General features: G+C 43.9%; 1 protein-coding gene and 1 long non-coding RNA gene across 5 annotated transcripts in view; one reads left to right on the top strand and one right to left on the bottom strand.

Annotated features, from left to right (window-relative positions):
* Window positions 1–21,940, top strand: part of LOC142023265 (uncharacterized) — a 124,501-nt gene that overhangs the window by 18,332 nt on the left and 84,229 nt on the right. The gene's annotated exons all lie outside the window — the stretch shown is intronic.
* Window positions 1–21,940, bottom strand: part of FOXN1 (forkhead box N1) — a 36,599-nt gene that overhangs the window by 4,975 nt on the left and 9,684 nt on the right. The window contains exons 4-7 of the mRNA XM_075013736.1: window positions 21,268–21,395; window positions 19,832–19,928; window positions 1,196–1,403; window positions 41–571 (exon numbers count right to left, since the gene is read on the bottom strand). Coding sequence (XP_074869837.1) covers window positions 41–571; window positions 1,196–1,403; window positions 19,832–19,928; window positions 21,268–21,395 — 964 coding nt within the window. The remainder of the gene's footprint in view (window positions 1–40; window positions 572–1,195; window positions 1,404–19,831; window positions 19,929–21,267; window positions 21,396–21,940) is intronic.

Genomic DNA, 21,940 nt, shown 5'->3' with positions numbered 1-21,940 from the left:
TAAGTACAAATAAACATGTAGTAGAATATTGGGCACTTACCTTGGAGATCAAAGTCAATGAGGGAGGGGTTAAGAGCATCAATATCATTGCTCATATCTGCTTCTTGCATAAATTTGTCCTGCATTGTTCTGGTTGTGGAGTGCTCTGTTAGCATCTTCATACCGCGGATGGGAGGCGTCTGTGCTGGCAAGGGTGAGTCTTGGGTAGTGCTGGGTTGTGTTCTGAGTTCACTTTGAGCATCTGCAGAAGGGAAGATGCTTTGAGGGATACCAGGCGATTGTTGCATTAAATTAGGTGAGATTTGAGGGAAAATCTGGGGTGACGTATAACATGGAGTTTGGTGCCCCTCAAGTAAATTTGGTAGTGGGCTCTTGGAGCATAGAGATCCTGTTGAGTGAAGAGCGGGTAAAGGCTGTGGGATACTGGATGATAGGGATGGTTCACACAGAGAATGGTGCTGGACTGACATCTGTCTGGAAACTGTTGAACTTGCTACACCGGTTGGATTGCACGACACAGTAGAAGATCTTAGTTTTTCAGCTTTTTCTCCTATCAGTGTGTCAAGTTCTTCTAGAAGACAAAACAGAACAAATGAAACCAAATTACGTTTTGAGGTAGGGCTGTTAATGCCTATCCAACACTGAGCTTATGGTCTGCCTGGGTTGCAAATGGAATTTTAGTGTTGCTCAGAAAATGATACATGAGGGGAAAATTCTAACCTTAAATCAGAAATGAAGTTGGTACCTAGTGTGGAAATCCAGACCCAGGGAGTACCCATCAATCTCAAGTGAGTATTTCTTGAAGTATGTTTTTTATTTACATATGAGATAGTTGCATGCTAAATAAAAAGTTTTAATTTTCAGTTCTTAATTGTGTCTCCTTTGTATCAAACGTTAGACAGCTGTTAAGGAAGACATTTTTCACTGATAAGGAATATACCTCTGAACTTCAGGGTGCCTTTTGATCTGTAGTATTATGAATATTTGGAAGTCTTTGCAAAAACAACTCTTACTTTAGCCCTAATCATCTTTCTCTACGCTAACCGTTTAATAAGCAAGAGGCCCTGGGCATGCATCATGTTCCTTCCCAGTACCCAAATCCTCCTATTGCTTGATTCGCAAAATATTTACTCTGCCTGATGCTACGAAGTGTTCTGTGGATGACTGAGAACTAATGCACTAGCTTATTACTAACCTGGCTTTGCCATACTCTTCCTCACAGCAACTGGATCTTTCCTCTTCCATTTCTGAAGCTCTTCCTGCATCTTATCAATTTTGGCTGGGTTCAGCGCCCACAGACAACCTTTCCTAGAAGAGCCACCTGACTTGTTTTCGACTTTCTCAAAGCATTTGTTCAAGGATAGGTTATGGCGTACAGAGTTCTTCCAACCATCTGGAGCTGTCTGGAAAAATAAATTCAAACTAAGAAGTGAAGGGGAAAATAGGCAGTAGGGATATCTTTGGGAATGTAAGTTCTCTTCTGAAAGAATAGCTTTATGTATTGCTAATGGAGGAAAAGAACTACCAATACACGGTGGTTAGAAAGACAGGCTGCCCAAAAGAATTAGAACGGGAAAAGGGGCATCAGTTCAGATCTATTTGTTTGCCAAAAGGATTTTCACAAGATTGTTTCCAAACATGTATTTGCCTATTCTTTGACCAATTGAGCTTTCAAAGATTCCAACAATGATTATTTCAACACTTCCCTTTAGAATTTGTTCCACTATGTTATGTAGAACTCGCTGTCAGGAATGTTTTTCTGATTAAAAGCTTCTAAACAGTAGAAAGTTTATGATTATTCATTCCCATTCTCGTGCTGATTTTATAAAGAGTAGTTACATGATGATATCCATAAGAACAATGAGAAGTCCTGTGTATGGCACCATATAGACTAGATATAGACTTAGGCCACGTCTACACCAGCCCCTTCCTTTCAGAAGGGACATGGTAATGAGCGAGTTGGGAAGATGCTAATGAGGCGCTGCTATGAATATGCAGCACCTCATTAGCACAATGGTGGCTGTGCATGATTCAAAAGCACCGCTTTCAAATTGTGCACTGTCCATGTAGGACCCCCCCGCCCCCCAGACTTCGAAAGCCCTTTCTTCCTGTTTGGTTTTGTGAAGAAGGGCTTTCGAAAAGTCCCCATCTACATGGGCAGTGTGCAGTTCAAAAGCGGCACTTGTGAATAGCGTGTGGCTACCATTATGTTATGAGGCATTGCATATTCATAGCAGCACCTCATTAGCGTCTTCCCAACTTGCTCATTACCATGCCCCTTCCAAGAGGAAGGGGCTAGTGTAGACGTAGCCTAACTTTCTATAAGATGCCACAGGACTTCTCGTTGTGTTTGCAGATAGACTAGTGTGGCTAACCCTGTGTTACCTGATAATATCTGGTATTTTGCAATGCATGAAAAGTATTATCACACATGGTGTGCGTCTACACTAGGAACTAACTTTGAAGTTTGGCACTACATCAAAGTAGCCAGCAGAGAGTCTACACGCATTTTCCCTTACTTCAAAGTTAACTTCGAAATAGGGAGCCCAGCTTCAAAGTCCTTACTCCATTCCTGGGGATGGAGTAGTGCCCTTCTTCGAAGTTTCTTTGAAGTAGGGTGTGTGTAGACACTCAACTTCAAAGTTGCTTACTTCAAAGTAAGCACCTTCAAAGTTATTGTTTTAGTGTAGACACAGCCATGTAATGAGAGGGCCTGACAGTGAAGCCTAAGGAACTATGAGGCCTAATGCCTAACAGTCAATGCTTTGTTAATATACAGAAAAGCTAAAAAGGCCCAAAGCCTGAACAACAGAGGCTTAGAGCAAAAACTGCGAGCTAGGTAGGTTCTGCACACAGGAATACAGCAAGAGACAGGGCTGATAAGTAACAGGGCCAAAAAGCACGTAAAAACATCTAAAAGCGTCCAGCGTCAGAAACTCAACAATACACAAACACATCCTGCTTGGTACCATACCCTCCCCATAGCTAACAGCTTAGCCCCAGGTACGTTCCAATCCAAGTTCAGGAACAGGTTGTAATGACAACATGATGGATAGTGTTTTGATGGTACCACCTTTATCCCCCGCCCCAGTTGACATTACGATGTGGTCAGGCATCGTTATCGGAACAGTGCTCAGACATCCATTCTGCTCTGTCTGATGTTAATCCCCTTGGCCCCGTGCATATGATCTCTTTGGACGGCAGTGAAGATGCTGTAGGTAGCTGATGCTGCAGATCTTGGAGGGCCCCCGAGAACAACAAATCAAGCCAAGTATGAAGGAATGGGAGCCAGGTTTATTGTCAATAGCGCATGGGCTCCAATATGACTCAACAGTTTACACTGGTACATGCGTACGGCTTGACAATGGACACAGCTCAGTTGGCAAGTGTCATTCCCTAAGTTGCTCGATGCAGCCTGTTACACGTACTTTATATATAGGTATAAACAAGTTACAGATCCAGGTACAACCTCCCGATGTATCTAGATCTACCCATTAACTTGGGGGATGGTGGTACCATCAAAACAACACTATCCATCATGATGGCATTACAACCTGTTCCTGAACTTGGGTTGGAACGTACCTGGGGCTAAGCTATTAGTTTTGGGGAGTGTATGGTACCAAGCAGGACGTGTTTCTGTATTGCTGAGTTTCTGGCTCTGGATGCTTTTAGATGTTTTTATGTGCTTTTTGTCCCTGTTACTTATCAGCCCTGTCTCTTGCTGTATTCCTGTGAGCAGAACCTACCTAGCTCACAGTTTTTCCTTTAAGCCAAAATGTTCAGGCTTCCGGTGTTCAGCTTTGCTGTATATGAACAAAGCATTGACTGTTGTTAGGCATTAGGCCTTGTTGTCAGGTCCTCTCATTACTACATTGTATAGTCAGACAGAACCTCTTTTTTACCCAAAAGACCTTGCCTCTAGAATCATAACATCCTTCACTCATTCAAGGGATGCTCAGTGCAGCATACCATAAGTAGGGTATTGGTCAATAGTGATTCACAGAAAATAGTGTCATATGCTGAATGTTCCAAAGACCATTGAAGTCATGGAAAAACCTCCATTGACATTAGAGGACTTTGATTTTGGCTCATAATCACTATTATTACATTCTGCAGCATCCTTAGTATTTCCTTTTTCATCTTGGAGTGCTTGCTCTTGTCCATTCTAATTAGATGTGGTCATGTTGCTTGCATGGTTGTTGGGAGGCTTCACATCTAGCTGTACCAGTCAGGTTGGCTATGCAGCCCCCTTGAGTGGTACCTTTCTGGCAGTGTATATAGGTCTTGCTGACCCACTGCGTATTTTCCTTCTTCCTGCTGGTGACAGTTGTTGGAGCAGCTTTGACTTGCATATTGCCCATGTCTACTTAGTAGTCTTTCTTCAACTAGTTTGGTAACTATTTACAACATTAGCATTAAATAGTTTTTAGGTTGGGGAATCTTCTCTAATTCCCTTTCCTTTGGACGAGTGCATGCCTCAGTCCCAGTGCTTTAAGTCCTGTGTGAAGTGCCTGAAGCCTGTGCCACATGGCGATCCACACAACTCCTGCCTCAGGACGAATCATCAGGTGGATAGGTGCAAGATTTGCTGGGGCAGTAAGCCCAGAACAAAGAAGGAGAGAGAGACTCCCCGAAACACCCTCTAATAGAATCTGCACTTTGCCCACAGCTAGCGTTGGCACAGGCAGCCTTGGTGCACAGCACACAGACATTGGTGCAGGAACCCTCAACACCAAGGAAGGACTTCAGTAAAGAGCATTGCATTGCTCTCCAGCCCTGAGACCCAGCTCTACCTTGTGGCACCATTCAAAATTGCTAGTGCTGTGAAAGAAGTTAGATGGGGCCATGTGCTGTCACAGTGCAATGGTGGGGGTATGTCCCGTGTTGGAACACCCCAAACCTGGCCTTCAAATCTTGCAGCTGTCAATTCCAGTTGTGACCGGGGGGACATTGAGTCCAGTCTGGGTGGACACTCTGGTCCCGGAGGACCTAAAGGGAGACGATCTCAATTTTCCTTCCACACCAAACACGTCTGAAGTGGCACAATTCTGATTGCTGTGAGGACTCAATCTCTGGGCTCAATGGCATCTGCCCTGCTACTACCACCTACTGTGGTAATGACAGCATCTCTGATGGCAACACCAACCCCATCAGACATAGGGGCAAGCCCATGATGGCAGGTCATTGTTCATCCTCACCATGAGATGGATCACTGGCACTGTCTGGTTCTTCTGAGCCTCGGTCCACATCTGAATACTCAGAAGCGGAACCCTACATCTCCAGATGTAAGCCAGTACTACTCTAGATCCCGGCACTGCTTGAGAAGTGATGCAACCCCACCAATGATAATAGTGATAAGCCTAATTTTTGAAGGCACGTCTGAGGACAGATCACCAGTCCATCTGCTGGATCCTCCTTCCACTTTTGCAAACTGTCAGTCCCACTTCTTCTGTGCCAGGGGCCAGGTTACCTCAGATCACCGGGTACTAGCCACAGCAGAGGTGATGTTCTATCCAATTCTGCACCTGCCCTCCCATTGCTCTTCCCTGTCCCTCTTCAGGGATCCTTCTCACAAGCAGACTACAAGGAGATGCAATTATTCCTTGCTCTTGTGGTGATAGAGGAGGTTCCTTTAGGGTCTGGGGAAAAGAGTTCTACTGCTGTACTTCCTAGGGTGGGCTCACAGCTATCATAGCTCAGTGAGACCTGGTATTTATAAAGAAAGCAAAGCTTTGCATGCGCTCCCTGGCCTCCCTCATTCCTTCCCTGGAATTAGTGCAGTTAGTCAGGGACACCATGGGAGTCGGGTGGAGAGCACACCTGGGGCCTATCAGGACATGGAGCATATGGTCTCAGGCAGAACTCTTACTGCATATTAACAACAAAGAATTGAGGGCAGTTTGTCTGGCATGCCAGATGTTCCAAGGTCACCTTCAAGGTAACTGCACCGGTGCTGACAGGATAAACAGTGTGGTGCTTGCTCCTCTCATCAGTGTTGGGAAGCCCTAAACCTGTGAGGCTGCTGCATCACTCATACCATCCTCCGGGAGGCGTCCTATCTGCTGAGAGGGTAGAATGAGCTAGTGGACCAGCTCAGCTGCTTGTTCAATAAGCACAAATGGTCCCTCAGAGTAGATATTGTCCTGGACGTCTTCTAGAGCTGGGGCTTCTTCATTTGGAGCTATTTGCAATGCTAAGCACCAGGAAGCGTCAGTGGTTTTTCTCCCTCTTGAACCCCAGTCCAGGTTCCATTGCAGATGTGCTTTCATGTGCCATAGGCAAGTCACCTGCTCTACACATTTCCACCCTTCCCTCTCATATACATGGTATCCTCAAAGTCTGCTTGGACAGGACCTTGTTGATTCTCATATTGCTGGTGTGGCCCTTCCAACTCTGATTCACCGTGCTGCTGGACCTCTCAGTGGACAGGCCCCAGACTTTTTTTTTTCTGTTCACAGATCTCATCATACAAGACCGTGGCTGGTTACAACATCCCAGTGTGGAGTCCCTCCATCTCACAGCGTGGAGGCTGTATGGTTAAAACAGTCCAAATGAGTGCAGGAAGCCATTTACCTCACCAAGTGGAGGTGGTTCTCGATTTGGCCACAGACTTTGATCTTGTTTATTTTGGACCATCTCTTTGACTTAAAACAGTAGGGGTTGGAGCCCGCTTCGATCAGGGTTCACTTGGCTGCCATCTCTGCCTTTCGCCCAAGGGTGGAGAGTAGGTTGGTCTTTGGAAACATGATGGCAGGCCACTTCCTGAAAGGGCTGGATAGACTCTGTCTTCCGATGAGTCAGTCTCTTCCTCCTGGGGACCTCAGTTTAGTCCTTGCCAGGCTTATGAGTATGCCCTTTGAGCCCATGGTGACACATTCCTTGCTCTGGAAGATAGCTTTCCTTTCGGCCATCACCTCAGTTAGAAGGGTCTCCGAGTTCAAAGTGCTGACATTTGAGCCCTCTTACATGGTCTTTTACAAAGACATGGTGTAACTACACCTGCACCCTGCATTTCTCCTTAAGATAGTGCCTCATTAGCCTGCTTCGAATTGCCTCATTGCCATGCCACCTCCAATGGGAGGAGGCATGTTTAGAAGCAGCCTGAGAGACTAACGTGCATATTCAGTGCCCCATTAGCACAATAGTGGCCACGCGAATTTCAAAGTGCAGATTTTGAATTGCAGATTGACAGTGTAGATGGGGCAGCTTCGAAATAAGCGCCCCACTTCAACATTCCCTTACTCCAGTCTGGTTCTGTGGGAGTAAGGGATTGTCGAAGTGGGGTGCTTATTTTGCAACTGCCCCCATCTACACTGTCAATCTGAAATTCAAAGTCTCAGCACTTTGAAATTTGAGCAGCTGCGATCATGCTAATGAGAACTGAATATGCATGTTAGTGCTCCATTAGCCTGCTTCGAATTGCCTCGTTACCATGGCACCTCGGATGGGAGGTGGCATGTGTAGAAGCAGCTGCAGTCCTATATAAATCAGGACATTTTCCTACTTGGTTTTTTCAAGCCAGCAACAGAACACATACCTCTTTCCTTGGACATGAAATGCACTCTGGCTTTCTATGTTGAGCACACAAAGCTGTTTCAGAAGTTCTCACAGCTTTTCACTGGTGTCACAGAGAGGCTGAAAGGATTTCCTGTTTCCTCCTGACACATACTCCTGGATTACATTATGCATCAGGTCTTGCTACAACTTGGCCCCAATTCCAGCCCTGACATTGATGGTGCACTCATCAACAACTCGAGTCGTCTGCGGCTTTCCTAGCTCTGATGCCCTTCAGTCTATACGCAGGGCAGTTACATCGTCCTCCAACCACTCCTTCACCTTGCATTATGTAATTTTGAACAGTCCAGTGCTGAAATAGTGTTCGGCAGGGCAGTGCTGCAGTCTGTAACCGGGTGAACTCGACTCCCTCCTCCAGGAGCATGGTTCGAGAGTCACCTAATTGGATTGGACATGAGCAAACACTCAGAGAATTAAAAATGATTGATTATCTCTTGTAACTGTTGTTTGAGATGTGCTGCTAATGTCCGTTCCAAATCCAGCCCACCTTCTCTCTGTTGCAGTGTTCTGGCAAGAAGGATCTGAGCAGGTACCATAGAGGCACTATGCTGGGGGCACTACCACTGACCCAACAGGTACAGCGAGAGGAAAACCCTTCTGACAATCGTGCACTTGGCATGGACACGCTTAATTGGAATGGACATGAGCAACATGTGGGGGAAAGCCGATTGGTGCGGGGGAGCACCTGGATCGGATGGAGACTTCTCTTACACGAGGCTCCATAGATAGGGATGCCCTAGAAGTTAGTCAGATAGGGAACATGGGAAATAATATATGGGCAAGATCAGATGTGAAACAATCGTGCATAAAAAAAATCCAACGCGTCTGTGAAAGGCGGACATATAAATAGTGGTAGTTTTCTAACATGCTTTTACACTAATGCTAGGAGTCTGTCTAATAAGATGGGTGAACTGGAGTACCTCATATCAAAGGAGGAAGTTGACATAATAGGCATCTCAGAAACATGGTGGAATGAGGACAATCAGTGGGACACTATCATACCGGGATATAAATTATATCGGAAAGACAGAACAGGTCGTGCGGGTGGCGGAGTGGTACTATATGTGAAGGATAATATAGAATCAAATGAAGTAAAAATCCTAAAGGAATCAAAATGTTCCATAGAATCATTATGGATAACAATTCATTCCTCTAATATGAATATGGCATTAGGAATATATTACTGACCACCTAACCAGGACAGTGATAGTGATGCTGAAATGATAAGGGAGATTAGAGAGGCTATCAAAATAAAAAACACAGTAATAATAGGAGATTTCAATTATCCCCATATTGATTGGGTGCATGTCACCTCAGGACGGGATTCAGAGATTAAATTTCTTGATGCCTTAAATGACTGCTTCTTGGAGCAGCTAGTACAGGAACCCACAAGGGGAGAGTCGATTCTCGATCTAGGCTTGACTGGAACGCAGGATCTGGTCCAAGAGGTAACTGTTACTGGACCGCTTGGAAATAGTGACCACAATATAATAACTTTTAATATTCCTGTGTTGGGAAGAACACCGCAGCGGTCAAACACTCTGGCATTTAATTTCAAAAAGGGGAATTACACTAAAATGAGGAAGCTAGTTAAACAGAAACTAAAAGGTAGAGTAATTAAACTAAAATCCCTGGAAGCTGCATGGAAACTGTTTAAAGACACCATACTAGAGGCCCAACTTAAATGTATACCCCAAATAAAAAAACACAGTAAGAGACCTAACAAAGAACCACCATGGCTAAACAGCCATGTTAAAAAGGCAGTGAGAGAGAAAAGGGCAGCTTTTAAAAAGTGGAAGTCAAATCCTAGTGAGGAAAATAGAAAGGAACATAAACACTCCCAAATTAAGTGTCATAATGTAGTAAGAAAAGCCAAAAAAGAGTTTGAGGAACAGCTAGCCAAAAATTAAAAAAACGATAGTAAAATGTTTTTTAAATACATTAGAAGCAGGAAGCCTGCTAAAAAAGCAGTGGGGCCCTTGGACGATAAAGATATAAAAGGAGCGATCAAGGAAGACAGTGCCATTGCGGAGCGATTAAATGATTTCTTTGCTTCAGTCTTCATGGCTGAAGATGTTACAGAGGTTCCTAAATCTGAGCCAGCCTTTTTAGGTGACAAATCTGAGGAACTCACTCAGATTGAAGTGACATTAGAGGAGGTTTTGGAATTAATTGATAAGCTGAATAGTAACAAGTCTCCAGGACCAGACGGCATTCACCCAAGGGTTCTGAAAGAACTCAAATGTGAAATTGCGGAGTTATTAACAGTGGTTTGTAACCTATCCTTTAAATCCACTTTGGTACCAAATGACTGGAAGACGGCCAATATAACACCAATATTTAAAAAAGGCTCTAGAGGAGATCCTGGCAATTATAGACCGATAAGTTTAACATCAGTACCAGGCAAATTAGTAGAAACACTAGTAAAGAGTAAAATTGCAAGGCACATAGAAGAGCACGAATTGTTGGGCAAAAGTCAGCATGGTTTCTGCAGAGGGAAGTCGTGTGTAACTAATCTATTAGAATTCTTTGAAGGGGTTAATAAACATGCGGACAAGGGGCACCCAGTGGACATAATATACCTAGATTTCCAGAAAGCCTTTGACACGGTCCCACACCAAAGGCTTTTATGTAAATTAGGTGGTCATGGGATAGGAGGAAAGGTCCTTTCATGGATCGGGAATTGGTTAAAAGACAGAAAACAAAGGGTGGGAATAAATGGTAAATTTTCACAATGGAGGAGGGTAACTAGTGGTGTTCCCCAGGGGTCAGTCCTGGGACCGATCCTGTTCAACTTGTTCATCAATGATCTAGAAAATGAGGTAAGCAGTGAGGTGGCAAAGTTTGCAGATGACACTAAGTTGTTCAGGACAGTCAAAAGCAAAAGGGATTGTGAAGAACTACAAAAAGATCTCAGCAAACTGAGTGATTGGGCAGCAAAATGGCAAATGAAATTTAATGTGGGTAAGTGTAAGGTAATGCATGTAGGAAAAAATAACCCAAATTACACGTACTACATGATGGGGTCAAATTTAGCTACGACAGATCAGGAAAGGGATCTTGGAGTTACAGTGGATAGTTCTCTGAAGACATCCACGCAGTGTGCAGCGGCAGTTAGTAAGGCAAATAGGATGTTAGGAATTATTAAAAAAGGGATCGATAATAAGACAAAAGATATCATACTTCCCCTATATAAAACTATGGTACGCCCACATCTCGAGTACTGCGTGCAGATGTGGTCTCCTCACCTCAAAAAAGATATATTGGCATTAGAAAAGGTTCAGAAAAGGGCGACTAAGATGATTACGGGCTTGGAAAGGGTCCCATATGGGGAGAGGCTAGAGAGACTGGGACTTTTCAGTTTGGAAAAAAGGCGATTGAGGGGCGATATGATAGAGGTATATAAAATCATGAATGGTGTGGAGAAAGTGAATATAGAAAAATTATTTACCTTTTCCCATAATACAAGAACTAGGGGACACCAAATGAAATTGATGGGTAGTGGGTTCAAAACTAATAAAAGGAAATTTTTCTTCACACAGCGCACAGTCAACCTGTGGAACTCCTTGCCCGAGGAGGCTGTGAAGGCCAGGACTCTATTAGGGTTTAAAAAAGAGCTTGATAAATTTTTGCAGGTTAGGTCCATAAATGGCTATTAGCCAGGGATAAAGTATGGTGCCCTAGCCTTCAGAACAAGGGCAGGAGATGGATGGCAGGAGATAAATCACTTGATCATTGTCTTCTGTTCTCCTTCTCCGGGGCACCTGGCATTGGCCACCGTCGGCAGATGGGATGCTGGGCTCGATGGACCTTTGGTCTGACCCAGTATGGCCATTCTTATGTTCTTATATGTTCTTATGTTCTTAACATATCTCAAAAACAGGTATAAGAGAGAGGTAACTATTTTTTCATTTGCTCTTCTAGTACTGACCAGCTCTCGTTTGAGATTTGCAGTGAAATTACAAGCTGGATCAAAAGGTTGAGACCAGAATAAAAACCATGACTTTTCACAGAGTGGTACTTAGCACTGAGTAATAAGTTTGCCCTTCATTTTGTTTAATGCTTTAAAGTACTTTTGAAATCATACTTAGGTGGAGATTTTGGCTGATAACAGTTATATTGCTCCTTCCTTTTGGATTACAAGGATGTTATGTCAGAGGTTAGCCATGATGAAAAAACATGACATTTTAAGATGCAAGGAAGCTTATGCAACAGTCACCTATTTCCAATTTAGCAATTTTTGCAAAGGTGTGGCAACTGAATCATTCAACAGTAAGCTCATAAAAATAAAAAGAATTAAACTACAGAAAGAATATGCACTTTTAGTCCACTTCATGACCTCTAAAAATCAAGTCAGTAACCAAATGGCTACACATTACTTGGACTTCACCTGAGTGTCACAATAGACCTCAAATTAACATGTTACTTTGGGTGTAATGAGTGTTAGCAAATTGTATAACTATTAGGCTGAGTCAGAAGTTTTCCAGATGAAACAAGAGTTTCCACACCTGACTACTGTCTCTGTTTAACCTTTATTTTTAAGCCACTTGTTGAAACTGAGAGGTTTTTAGCTTGAACAATACATATAATTGCTTCAATAAACCACCTCCCTTGCGCGCCGTTTTTATTCAGGCACTGTCTGATCAGTGAAATAAAAATGTTCCCTCCTTGCCCAGAGGGAAAATTCTGCACATAATCACAAAGACTCAGTGCAGAATTTAAAAAATCTATTGTAGAAGCAAGATATTTTGTCATTGTAAAGACCTAGAAATGCAAAACAAAAACAAACATTGCCATTTGTCATTGATTTTTCTTACAGGTGTAATTCCACACACTCAATTCTTTTTCATCACTGTCTGTTTAAAAATGATATTTGAAAAGAGAAGTGAATTCATCTTCCCTTACCAGCTCAGAGTCTTTCATGTTCAAGATTTAGTAATCTCAGCAATCGTTTTTTTATTTTGTCTTTGTTACTTCATATTAACTGAAATAATGTTGGTTTGGGGGCATTGTTCCATATTTTCATGACAAATAGCCAAACTAAGACTCTGGAACGTATATTTTGATTAGATGTATTTAATTGGTTATTGATCTGGAATGTGGTTATTGGAACTAATTAGCACTGTTAACATTTTTGCTTTTGTTTGTTAATATAGCACCGTTTTCTGTTGGACACCTGGTTTTAAGTAACTTAAAATCTGTATATAATCCTCTCATTAAGCATCAATCATACTTCTCTAAACCCTTTCTGTACATTTTGGAGGAATCTCTGCATCTTTGCCTTTGCGGTCCTAAATCACACCCCCTCTCTCTTGTGCTCCTCAAAGGAAACATATAGTGAGGCATCTGTATGCATCTACTGTTTATTTGTATGGGGCATTAGCAGCAAAAGTCTCCTAAGTCAATTTCTTGGTTTGGTCAGATATGTTTGTACAATGCTTATTTTTTTGCTTTATTTACTACACAGGAGCCAAAGCCTATCTTAGCTGATTGCCAGTTGGGCATGTTTTTTTCTATAAAGGTGCTCAGTGCCGAAGGGTGGACCTCAGTGTGAGAAACTCAGCTGTAAGATGATAGATGCTGCCATGAGCCCTGCTGATCAGCATTGTTCCTCTGTCACTAGAACTCATAAAAACTAAAGAATAGGCAGCTCAAACAGTCCTTACCCCCAAAAGTTCTGCATTTCTAGAGAGGAAATGTTGAAAACAGACCTTGCGCTTAAGATATTACAAAGGACAATTACTATTATTGATGTTGGTGGACATATAGCCATTTTCTGTGCAACTACTATGCATACCTTTTTCATTGTCTTCTCTGAGCATCAGAGTTTGAAAATGAAACCCTTCTGTACCAGATGTCCACAGTTGCATATAAGCCTTGGTTGACCCATGCACAGAATATGCTTTATATAAAGTTGCTCAGTGTAAGTTGAGAAATGGCGAAGGAGTGTAAGTAAATGCACCTTTGTTTCCCTTAATTTTTAACCTCTGTTTAAATTAAATTCCCTTGAGAGTCTCAAATCTCTCAGACATAGATGCTTTTCACACAAAAGGCTACTCTGCCTGATTGGTGGATTTTTTGACATTTACCTAGTGTTTAAGACAGGTGTGTCCAACCTGCGACCCTGGACAGCTAGTAATGAAGCCCCACAAGATCATAAACTTTTAACATTATTATGTGATTTATATACATTAACTATATTATATTTTGTACGCGGTCCAAGACTATCTTCACTCAATGCGGCCCAGGCAAGCCAAAAGGTTGGACACCCGTGGCTTAAGATAACCAGGAAAGGAATTTTTTAAATTTGGGCTCAAGCCCATTTTCTTTATGGCATATAATGAAGACCCTAAAGATTTTTTTTGTCAGGGAGTGGTGGGGGAAAGAGGCTGTAGTTTTATTTTTGTTTTAATTTTGCTTGAATTGGGAAGCTAACATTTCGTTTTTCTGAGCTTTGTTGGAGGACAACTAGATAGCAGAAAGATTACTTATTGAGCATCTTTGACCTCTTAATTGATTTAGTGAGGGTGTTGGATCTTTAAATAATTAATCTTAAAATATTTATTTATTAGAGGTTAAATAGATGCTTTTCTTTGTCTTTGTTAGTGGGTTAACCAGTCAAAAATCCCTTTAATAGCTCAGCTTCCTCTTTCTTGGTTCATGTCACATCACCATTTTATTAGTTCATCTCTTGTCAGAGTATGCAGAGTGAGAGGACTTTATTTCTAAGGTTAAAGATGGCCCAAATTTTCTGCTTGTTTTTTATTCACTATAAAGCAGAAGACAACGGCAGGAGCCCAATTTTTGTTCCCTTTTGCAGATCATTTTTGAGTTGATGCCAACCAATTCCAAATGTAAACAATAGAGATGTTCCCCTTATGCCCGATGTATACTTGATAGTAAATTATAAACATTTATTACGAGCAGGACATGATATTTTATTTCTAGCCCTGTAAATGAGAGATTTCATGTCTGCCTTGTCCTTACCTAGTAAAGATAATTAGTGTTTCTGCTCAGCAGTAGGGAAAGTTGGGAGCGCCATATGCTTCACTGAGGTTTTCAGAAAGGGTGGGGCACGTGCTTTGAAATAGTTTTAGGACTGTCTAAAACAAAGTATTAGTAAGTGGGCTAGTTCTGGAGAGTGGTACCGGGTAATGAATTTAGTCTGAAATCAAGATCTCAAATATGCTCAAATCAAATATAATGTGAGAGCTTGATGAATCCAACCCTTTACCCAGTTAGCTATGTTAATACTACCCAGTATTAATGAGCTTTGGTCACCCAGACTGCTGCTTTACAGTTGAAACCTGGCATCTAACTGCTTCCTCTATCATACTGAGCAATACGGTGAGAGGGAGTGTGGAATTTGAGAGAGCAAATGCCTTGTGTTATAGTCCCATCAAACCAGAAACTTTCATAACCTCTTAGACCACTGGCAGTATCTTTATCTCCAAATAATATATATATAAAATATATATAACTTCATGCTGCTCTGCACAGGCCCATTGAGCCTGACTGCCTCTTGAAGGCTGAAGAGTTTTATGATCTTGCAAAGCCTTTTCTCTTTGAAGTACCTCTCCCTTCTCTTGAGAGTCAGATTTAAAGAACAATTCCACTTCAGCTGTGTGGATGTTTTTTAGGACGTAGGAGTTGCACTGTTCTGTTTCAACTAGAACCGAGAGTGTTGCATCATAGAAATTGCATTTGCAGTGGCAGTGAGTAAAGTTAATTTATTGGGCTTGTGTCATCTAATGTCTTCCAGCAAGATCCCGTGTTCATTTATTCTGTATGGTTTTTCCCCAGCTATAATTGCTTCCCCACCCTTTGGCTCTATGTTCTGATAACTATTGAGTGATTTTTGATAGTTTTGTATTTTCTGTTTTTCTCTGACACGTAAAGGGAACTACTCGACAGGGACCTTGCTGAAGACTTCCAAAGAGAGCAGGCAGTTCATAGGGAATAACATCTTTTATGGTGGATGACTCTGGTCACTTTATGGATTAAATAGAGCTGATTGCCCAAAAGTAAAAGATGTACTACTTTTGTTTTCAATGCATACTTTAAAGATGTTTGGGATGAAATGATGGAATTAGTTGGGTATAAAACTAATGTGCAAAAAGATTCTTCTTGCAAAATGTGTGATTGGCCCAGCAGTACTCTGTCATTCTACTTGCAACCCTTGGACTGAGCGGAGGAGGCTTTGTGTTCATTGTTCAGGAGGGTTCGTTATGGTTTTTAGTTGATGTAAGCGGGAAAGGGGACACGAGGATGTGAGAAAACTGCTTCTTTCATTAATCTGCTGTGAAGCAGAAGTCAGGGTCCTTCAGTAGCACTCTAGTGAATAAATCATGCTGTTTTGAGTTATATTTATTAGATGTACATTTTGAAATTTTAAATGATTTTGTGGTTTGAAACATTACATTTATTTTTCTAGAAAATAATACACTCAAAGATTCAGTACAGGTTGAACCTTTCTAATCTGGCACTCCTCTTGTCCAGCAATATCTGTTGTCAGGACTGATTTTAGTTATCCTTATATTCACTCATAATGGGTGTGGCCAAGTTTCCCACGGTCCCATAACATTTGTTTACAGCCACCACTTCCGGCTCTCAGTGTTCTGTGCTGTTATTTAGCTCTAGTTTAAGAATCCAGTATGCAGTGAAGGTGTTGGTAATGCTGCTGGACCAGGGGTTGCCAACCAAAATAGCAAGAAAGCCCATTTTTTTTCCGAATTCAGTAGAAATGCAATAATTCAAGAGATGCAATGCATATGAATGCAAGATAGTCCGTAATGAATAACATCAAGCCATACTTTTTGTAACTCCTATTTTAAGAATGGTGTGCACACAGTAATTTGTGATGCAATATATGCGTATTGCTGGATGTTCACAGCATTTTTACATATTCTATTTTCTCATGCGTTGTGTATGTCTGTACCACTGTCTTTTTGACTTTTACTCCAGAACTTTTCTCTGGAGGACGCTAGGAGGAGTTATCCAGTTTGTCGAGATCACAAATCTTGTGCTATTTAGATATGAGTTGTTCATTTTTGGGCTTTTAGATGTTCACCGTTTATTGAAAGTAACCAGGAGGGTTTTTTGGTTTGTTTTTTGCTTTGCAATTATAGTTTTGGGAGCCACAAAGAAGTCCTTAGAGTTGCATGTGGCTCCAGAGCTGCAGGTTGTAGACCCCTGTGCTAGACAATATTGGCCTCTCGTGGTTCGGCACATTCTCTCGTTCGGCACCACGCAGGTCCCAAGGGTGCTGGACTAGAGAGGTTCAACCCGTACTTCTGTTAGATCACATGATTTGTGCCCTGTGCCGTAAGGCATCGGAGCTTAGCAGGCTATTAATTCAGAGGAGTAGCACAGTTCATGTACCTGCCTTAAAAACAAGGGGAAGGGGACTGTCATTTTATTAGAGAGGGAGGAGTGGCAACGCTGCCTGGAGGCTTTATCCCATCACTCTGATTGGAGTTCTAGCCAGTCAGAGCAGCCAAGGGTGGTGCCTGGGGGCACTGAGGGAGGGCACAGAGCCATGTGCATCCCTGAGGTAAGTTGCACTGATGTCACCCTGACCCTGTGCCTCTACATCCCTCCTGCATCCCCCTTTCTGCCCAGACCCCCGCCCCTACTCCCACCCTGCTCCTGCACCCTCCCTCCATTCTGACCCCTCCCTTTCAAAACCCATGTCCCAAATCCTCCTGCACTTGTCTTTCCATCTAGACCCCCACCTTCACCCACTGCTGCCCATGCCCCTCACCTGCAGCCCATGCCTGTACCCCACTCCTGCCCAGATCACCCACCCCCAGGCCACTTCTGCACCTTCCCTTCCACCCAGACCCCAAGCCTGCTTCCTGACAGCCCCTTCCCACTCTGAAGCCCTCATTTTTGATACCACCCTGACCCACACAATGTACTAGCCCTGCTGCTTGCTCCCAGGCTCTAGAGCTTTTGTATGAGGGGAGCATGTCCTTGTGTTTTTGCCTTTCAGGTGGGGCCCACAATAAGGTGCTTTCTCATTGGTGTGGCTCCAGACTGATTTTTCTGTGGGTCAGTGTTCCCCAGCCCCAAAAAGGTTCCCCACTCCTGCACTAGACTTATGGACTAAAGTTCCAACTCTCCCACCACCGCTGCTTATTTTTTGCTCTTAGGTAGTATCCCCTTTCAGAGATTCATGTCCCTTGCCCCCTCCAGCTTGTCCTGGAAGACAGGAGAGTGATTGCCCAGTCCTAGGCAGACTGGAAGGCAGGGGTTGAGCTGCTTGGAAGAACACAGGGGGTTGTGAGTACAGGATGGCGGAGGGAGGCAGGGTATGGGTGTGTGCTGCCTGCCTGCAGGAGGTAAGGGGGAAGGGATATCCCTGTCATTAGCAGTTACCAGTTGCCCATCTGCGTCCCCCTCTTATCAGCTGCTGAGCCTGTTAAGACCATTTTTCAGGTGCCAGGGAGGCTCCGCTTCCTTTGCACTGCTGCCTTTCAGCAGCATGAAGCTACAACCAGATCCTCCCCAGCTAGGGTGACCATATTTCCCCTGGCCAAATATGGGACCTGGGGAATGACCCCTGTCCTGGCCAAAACGGGATGGATGGTCACCTCATCTGGGGCACTGAACAGGGCTGCCACCCCACAGCAAAGCTCCGGGCTTCCCCGAGCTGTGGATGGCAGCCTGTGCCACCACACAGGTCCAGCTCCCAGCTGGGGGAAGCCAGGCAGCTCCGGCTCCAACCCCACTGCAGCCATGGTTCACCCCACCCAACCCCCCACAGCCCCGGCACAGCCCCGCCCGCCCCCCCCACAGCTCCACTGCAGAGGCCTTGCTTCAACACCGCCCCCACCAGCCCTGGCTCCAACCGCTGCGGCCCAGCTCAACACTTCATAGCTCCAGCTCCAATCCCAGCTCCAGCGGCCCTGCTCCAACCCCACCCTGGCTCCCACTCCAAGCCCCCCAGCCCCTGCTCCAACCTCACTGAAGCCCCAGTTCACCCGCTGCCCCCCAGCTCCAGCCCCAACCCCCATGGCCCCACTCAACCCCTGGGCTCCCACTCCAGCCCCCACTGGGGGGAAGCTGGGCAGCAGCTGAGCCGCGACACGTTTTGGTTCCATGCTCCCCCAGCTGGGGGAAGCCAGTGAGCCACTGTGAAATACGGGGTAATTAGCTCCTTTTGCAAAATAAATCAGGATGCCAGAATGGCGCCCAAAGTAGGGGGCTGTCCCGCCGAAAACGAGATGGATGGTTGTCCCCTCCCCAGCCACAGACGACGTGATTTCCTGCAGTGCACTTACGCTGGTGCCTCAAGGCTGCCCTGCTGCCTGCCTGACCTGAACTTGAGCAGAGCCCCCTCCCAAAGTATAGGGAAGTGAGAGTTATAGCCTTCTAATGGTGTCACTAGATAGGCCTGTAGAGGCCTGCAAGATCCAGCTGACTTGAAAGTGCCCCTGCTCTGTGCTGTTTGTCATCCCTTAATAACCTCACTATCTTTATACCTTCCTCCACCTCTCCCGACCTTTTTCAGATGTTCACTGTGTCACTGGTTAGATCAGGGGTCAGCAACCCCCAGCATGGGTGCCAGGAGTGGCATGTGAGCTGATTTTCATTGACTTGCAAGGCAGGAGCTCAGTTCAGCCCTGCCCCCCCTTTCCCATGCAGCCAGAGCCTGCTCAAAGCCATGCCACGTGGGGATTAACAAAAGACCAACTAATACTACCTACAATCACCTAAACAGTAAAGCTGTTGTCAGTAGGACTGTTAGGCCGTGTCTACACTAGCCCAAAACTTCGAAATGGCCATGCAAATGACCATTTCGAAGTTTACTAATGAAGTGCTGAAATACATATTCAGCACCTCATTAGAATGCCAGCAGCCGCGGCACTTCGAAATTGATGCAGCTCGCCACCACACAGCTCGTCCAGACGGGGCTCCTTTTCAAAATGACCCCGGCAACTTCGAAATTCCCTTATTCCTAACAGCAGATTTGCATGGCCATTTTGAAGTTTTGGGCTATTGTAGACGTAGCCTTAGTGGCTGTAAAAAGTATCACTGGTATACAGATCGTACATAGAGGTCAAAGCTGTCAGATTTTGGCACTTCGCCTTGGCAGAGCTGCTGACCACTGGGCTAGATATTGCTCTTATGTTTTAACAAGCAAACCATCCAGTTCAGTAGAATGGACCCAGTCCCTTACCCCTCTGTGGGCAGGTAGACTTCAAGGAAGGGAGGAAAACAGGTGTAGAAGCAATTTATTAAAATAGCTCACCTTAAAATAAGGAAAGTGTTCCGTCATGAAATTGTAAATCTCACTGACAGGGAGACTTCCTGTTTTACTGTTTTTCAGTGCCATGAAGATCAGGATGCTTGGGGAACAAAGAAGAAACAGTGGCCTTTATTGATAGCTCCACATTTCAGGCTGTTTTATTTGGCTTCTTAGTAACAGGAAAAAAAAAAAAAGAACTTTGCAGCATGTTTTTCACTGTAGTAAGATTCCTGGTGATTCCTAAAGGCTGCAAGAGGCTTTTACAAGTAATTCCCCAGCTGTCTGTTACATTGTGTAACGACGGCTGTGGGAGTGGTTGCCCTACACGTAAAGGGGCTGACTACAGTTGAGATAGATCAGTGAAGCCAGTGTAATGATGCATGGGTTCGGGTCCAAGTTTTCATACAGTTTGGTGGGTCTTGCCACTGTGTGTTTTGTTAATACTGAGCTAAAATGTGCAGGCTGCTAAGAACCCTATTAGGAATGTCAAAATGACAATAACAAAGCTTAAACCTGAAGTGTCTTGATCTGGGAATTTTCTGGATCTGAAGAAGTGGGTCTGTCGCATGAAACTCATTACCTAATGCATTATTTTGGTAGGCTTTAAAGTGCTACAGGACTGCTTTGTTTTGTGAAGATACAGACTAACACGGCAACCTCTGTGTGACTATTAACTCATGTTAATTTACTTTGGCAAACTATCCTTCTAAAGGAGAATTTCCACTAAGGTTTTTGCTACTGATTTTATCAGGCAGAGAGGGGGCGCGCACGCACTGGAAGTAGGCAGCAGTGTAAAACCTTCATACAGTTCATGTGATCACCAAAGACCTGTGTAGGACAGCTGGATTTCTTTGCAGTCTGTGCCCCAGGTACTCTTGGATGGGGGGGGGCCAATCCGTGGCTCAAGTCACATTTGGCTCTTTGAGCCATTAAATGCAGCTCCTCCTCAGAGCCGTGTGCCAGGAGTGCTTACGCCTCAGCACTTGGCGGGAGAAGCGTGTGATGGCAGTGGCTCTGGCGAGTCACTGGCATAGAGTTAGAGCGAGGTGAGGCTGGGGTTGCCTGGCTCAGGGGCCGGGGAGAGGGATTGGGTTAGAGAGGGAGGCTGGTGGTGCATGGCTCAGGGGGAGGGCATTTTGCCACGTATTATATATTTATTTTAATCTATATTATATTTAACTAAATTAAAATAAATATATAATATGTGGTTCTTTGCACTCTATAGCTGGCACTCGGTCTCTAACTGGTTAGCCACCCCTGCTCTAGGACAGTGCAGACTGGGGAGGCAGCACTAGTGCCTTTGGGTTTAGTTTCACTGAAATATCAGAATGAAAAAGCTCACACTTGGCAAAGAAATTCTGTTCCAGGTGCAGATTGTGTCTAAATAGGGTGGGCCAGCTAATGTTTGGATTTGGAATAAACAATAGATAGGTAGTTACCTGTAGGAATAAATGGGTTTCGGAAACAGAGGCTGCTGGGATTCTTGACTCCCTTGAGGAGCGATTCTCTGGTAGGGGTAATGCGATGAGGTGATATAGGTTACAGGATAACTGCCTCCTGAGGAGTACTGATAATATGATAAAAGACGCATTAATTGACTTAACAGCAAAAGAAGCAAGAAACTTTCAAACTGTCTATTAATAGTAATAATAAATATTTTGGTGGATACCTTTCATCAACCCATTATATCACTACGCTAAAAGTAAAATACTGCAATAGTTACAAGATATAAAAACAAACAGCATGAAATATTTCAAACAATAAAATATGTCATGAAAGATTAAACCTCTGCAAAAAGACCAAAGATTAAAGATACTTAAAAACCTGGAGACAAAAAGGAAGGTTTTTTAAAAGTGGAAATGATGAACTAGCAGAAGCCCAGTGGGGCAAATTTCATTTTACACTATGGGATCAAGCACAAGAAAGCCTGCCTACTTGCTGACTAAATTTAGATCTGATGATGAAACTTCTAAAGGTTGAATGGTGTCAGAGTAACAAATCCTAAAGTCAGCAAAGTATCTTCTCTCACTGGCCTGAGAGCAAAATGAGGCAATTCATTCTATCAAGCCTCTAACAGCCTAAGAACAAGAAAGTGAGCTTATTTCTGAGACT

The sequence above is a fragment of the Carettochelys insculpta genome, chromosome 19 (genome assembly GCF_033958435.1).
Source record: "Carettochelys insculpta isolate YL-2023 chromosome 19, ASM3395843v1, whole genome shotgun sequence".
Classification (NCBI taxonomy): domain Eukaryota; kingdom Metazoa; phylum Chordata; order Testudines; family Carettochelyidae; genus Carettochelys; species Carettochelys insculpta.
This window is presented reverse-complemented; position numbering and strand designations above follow the sequence as displayed.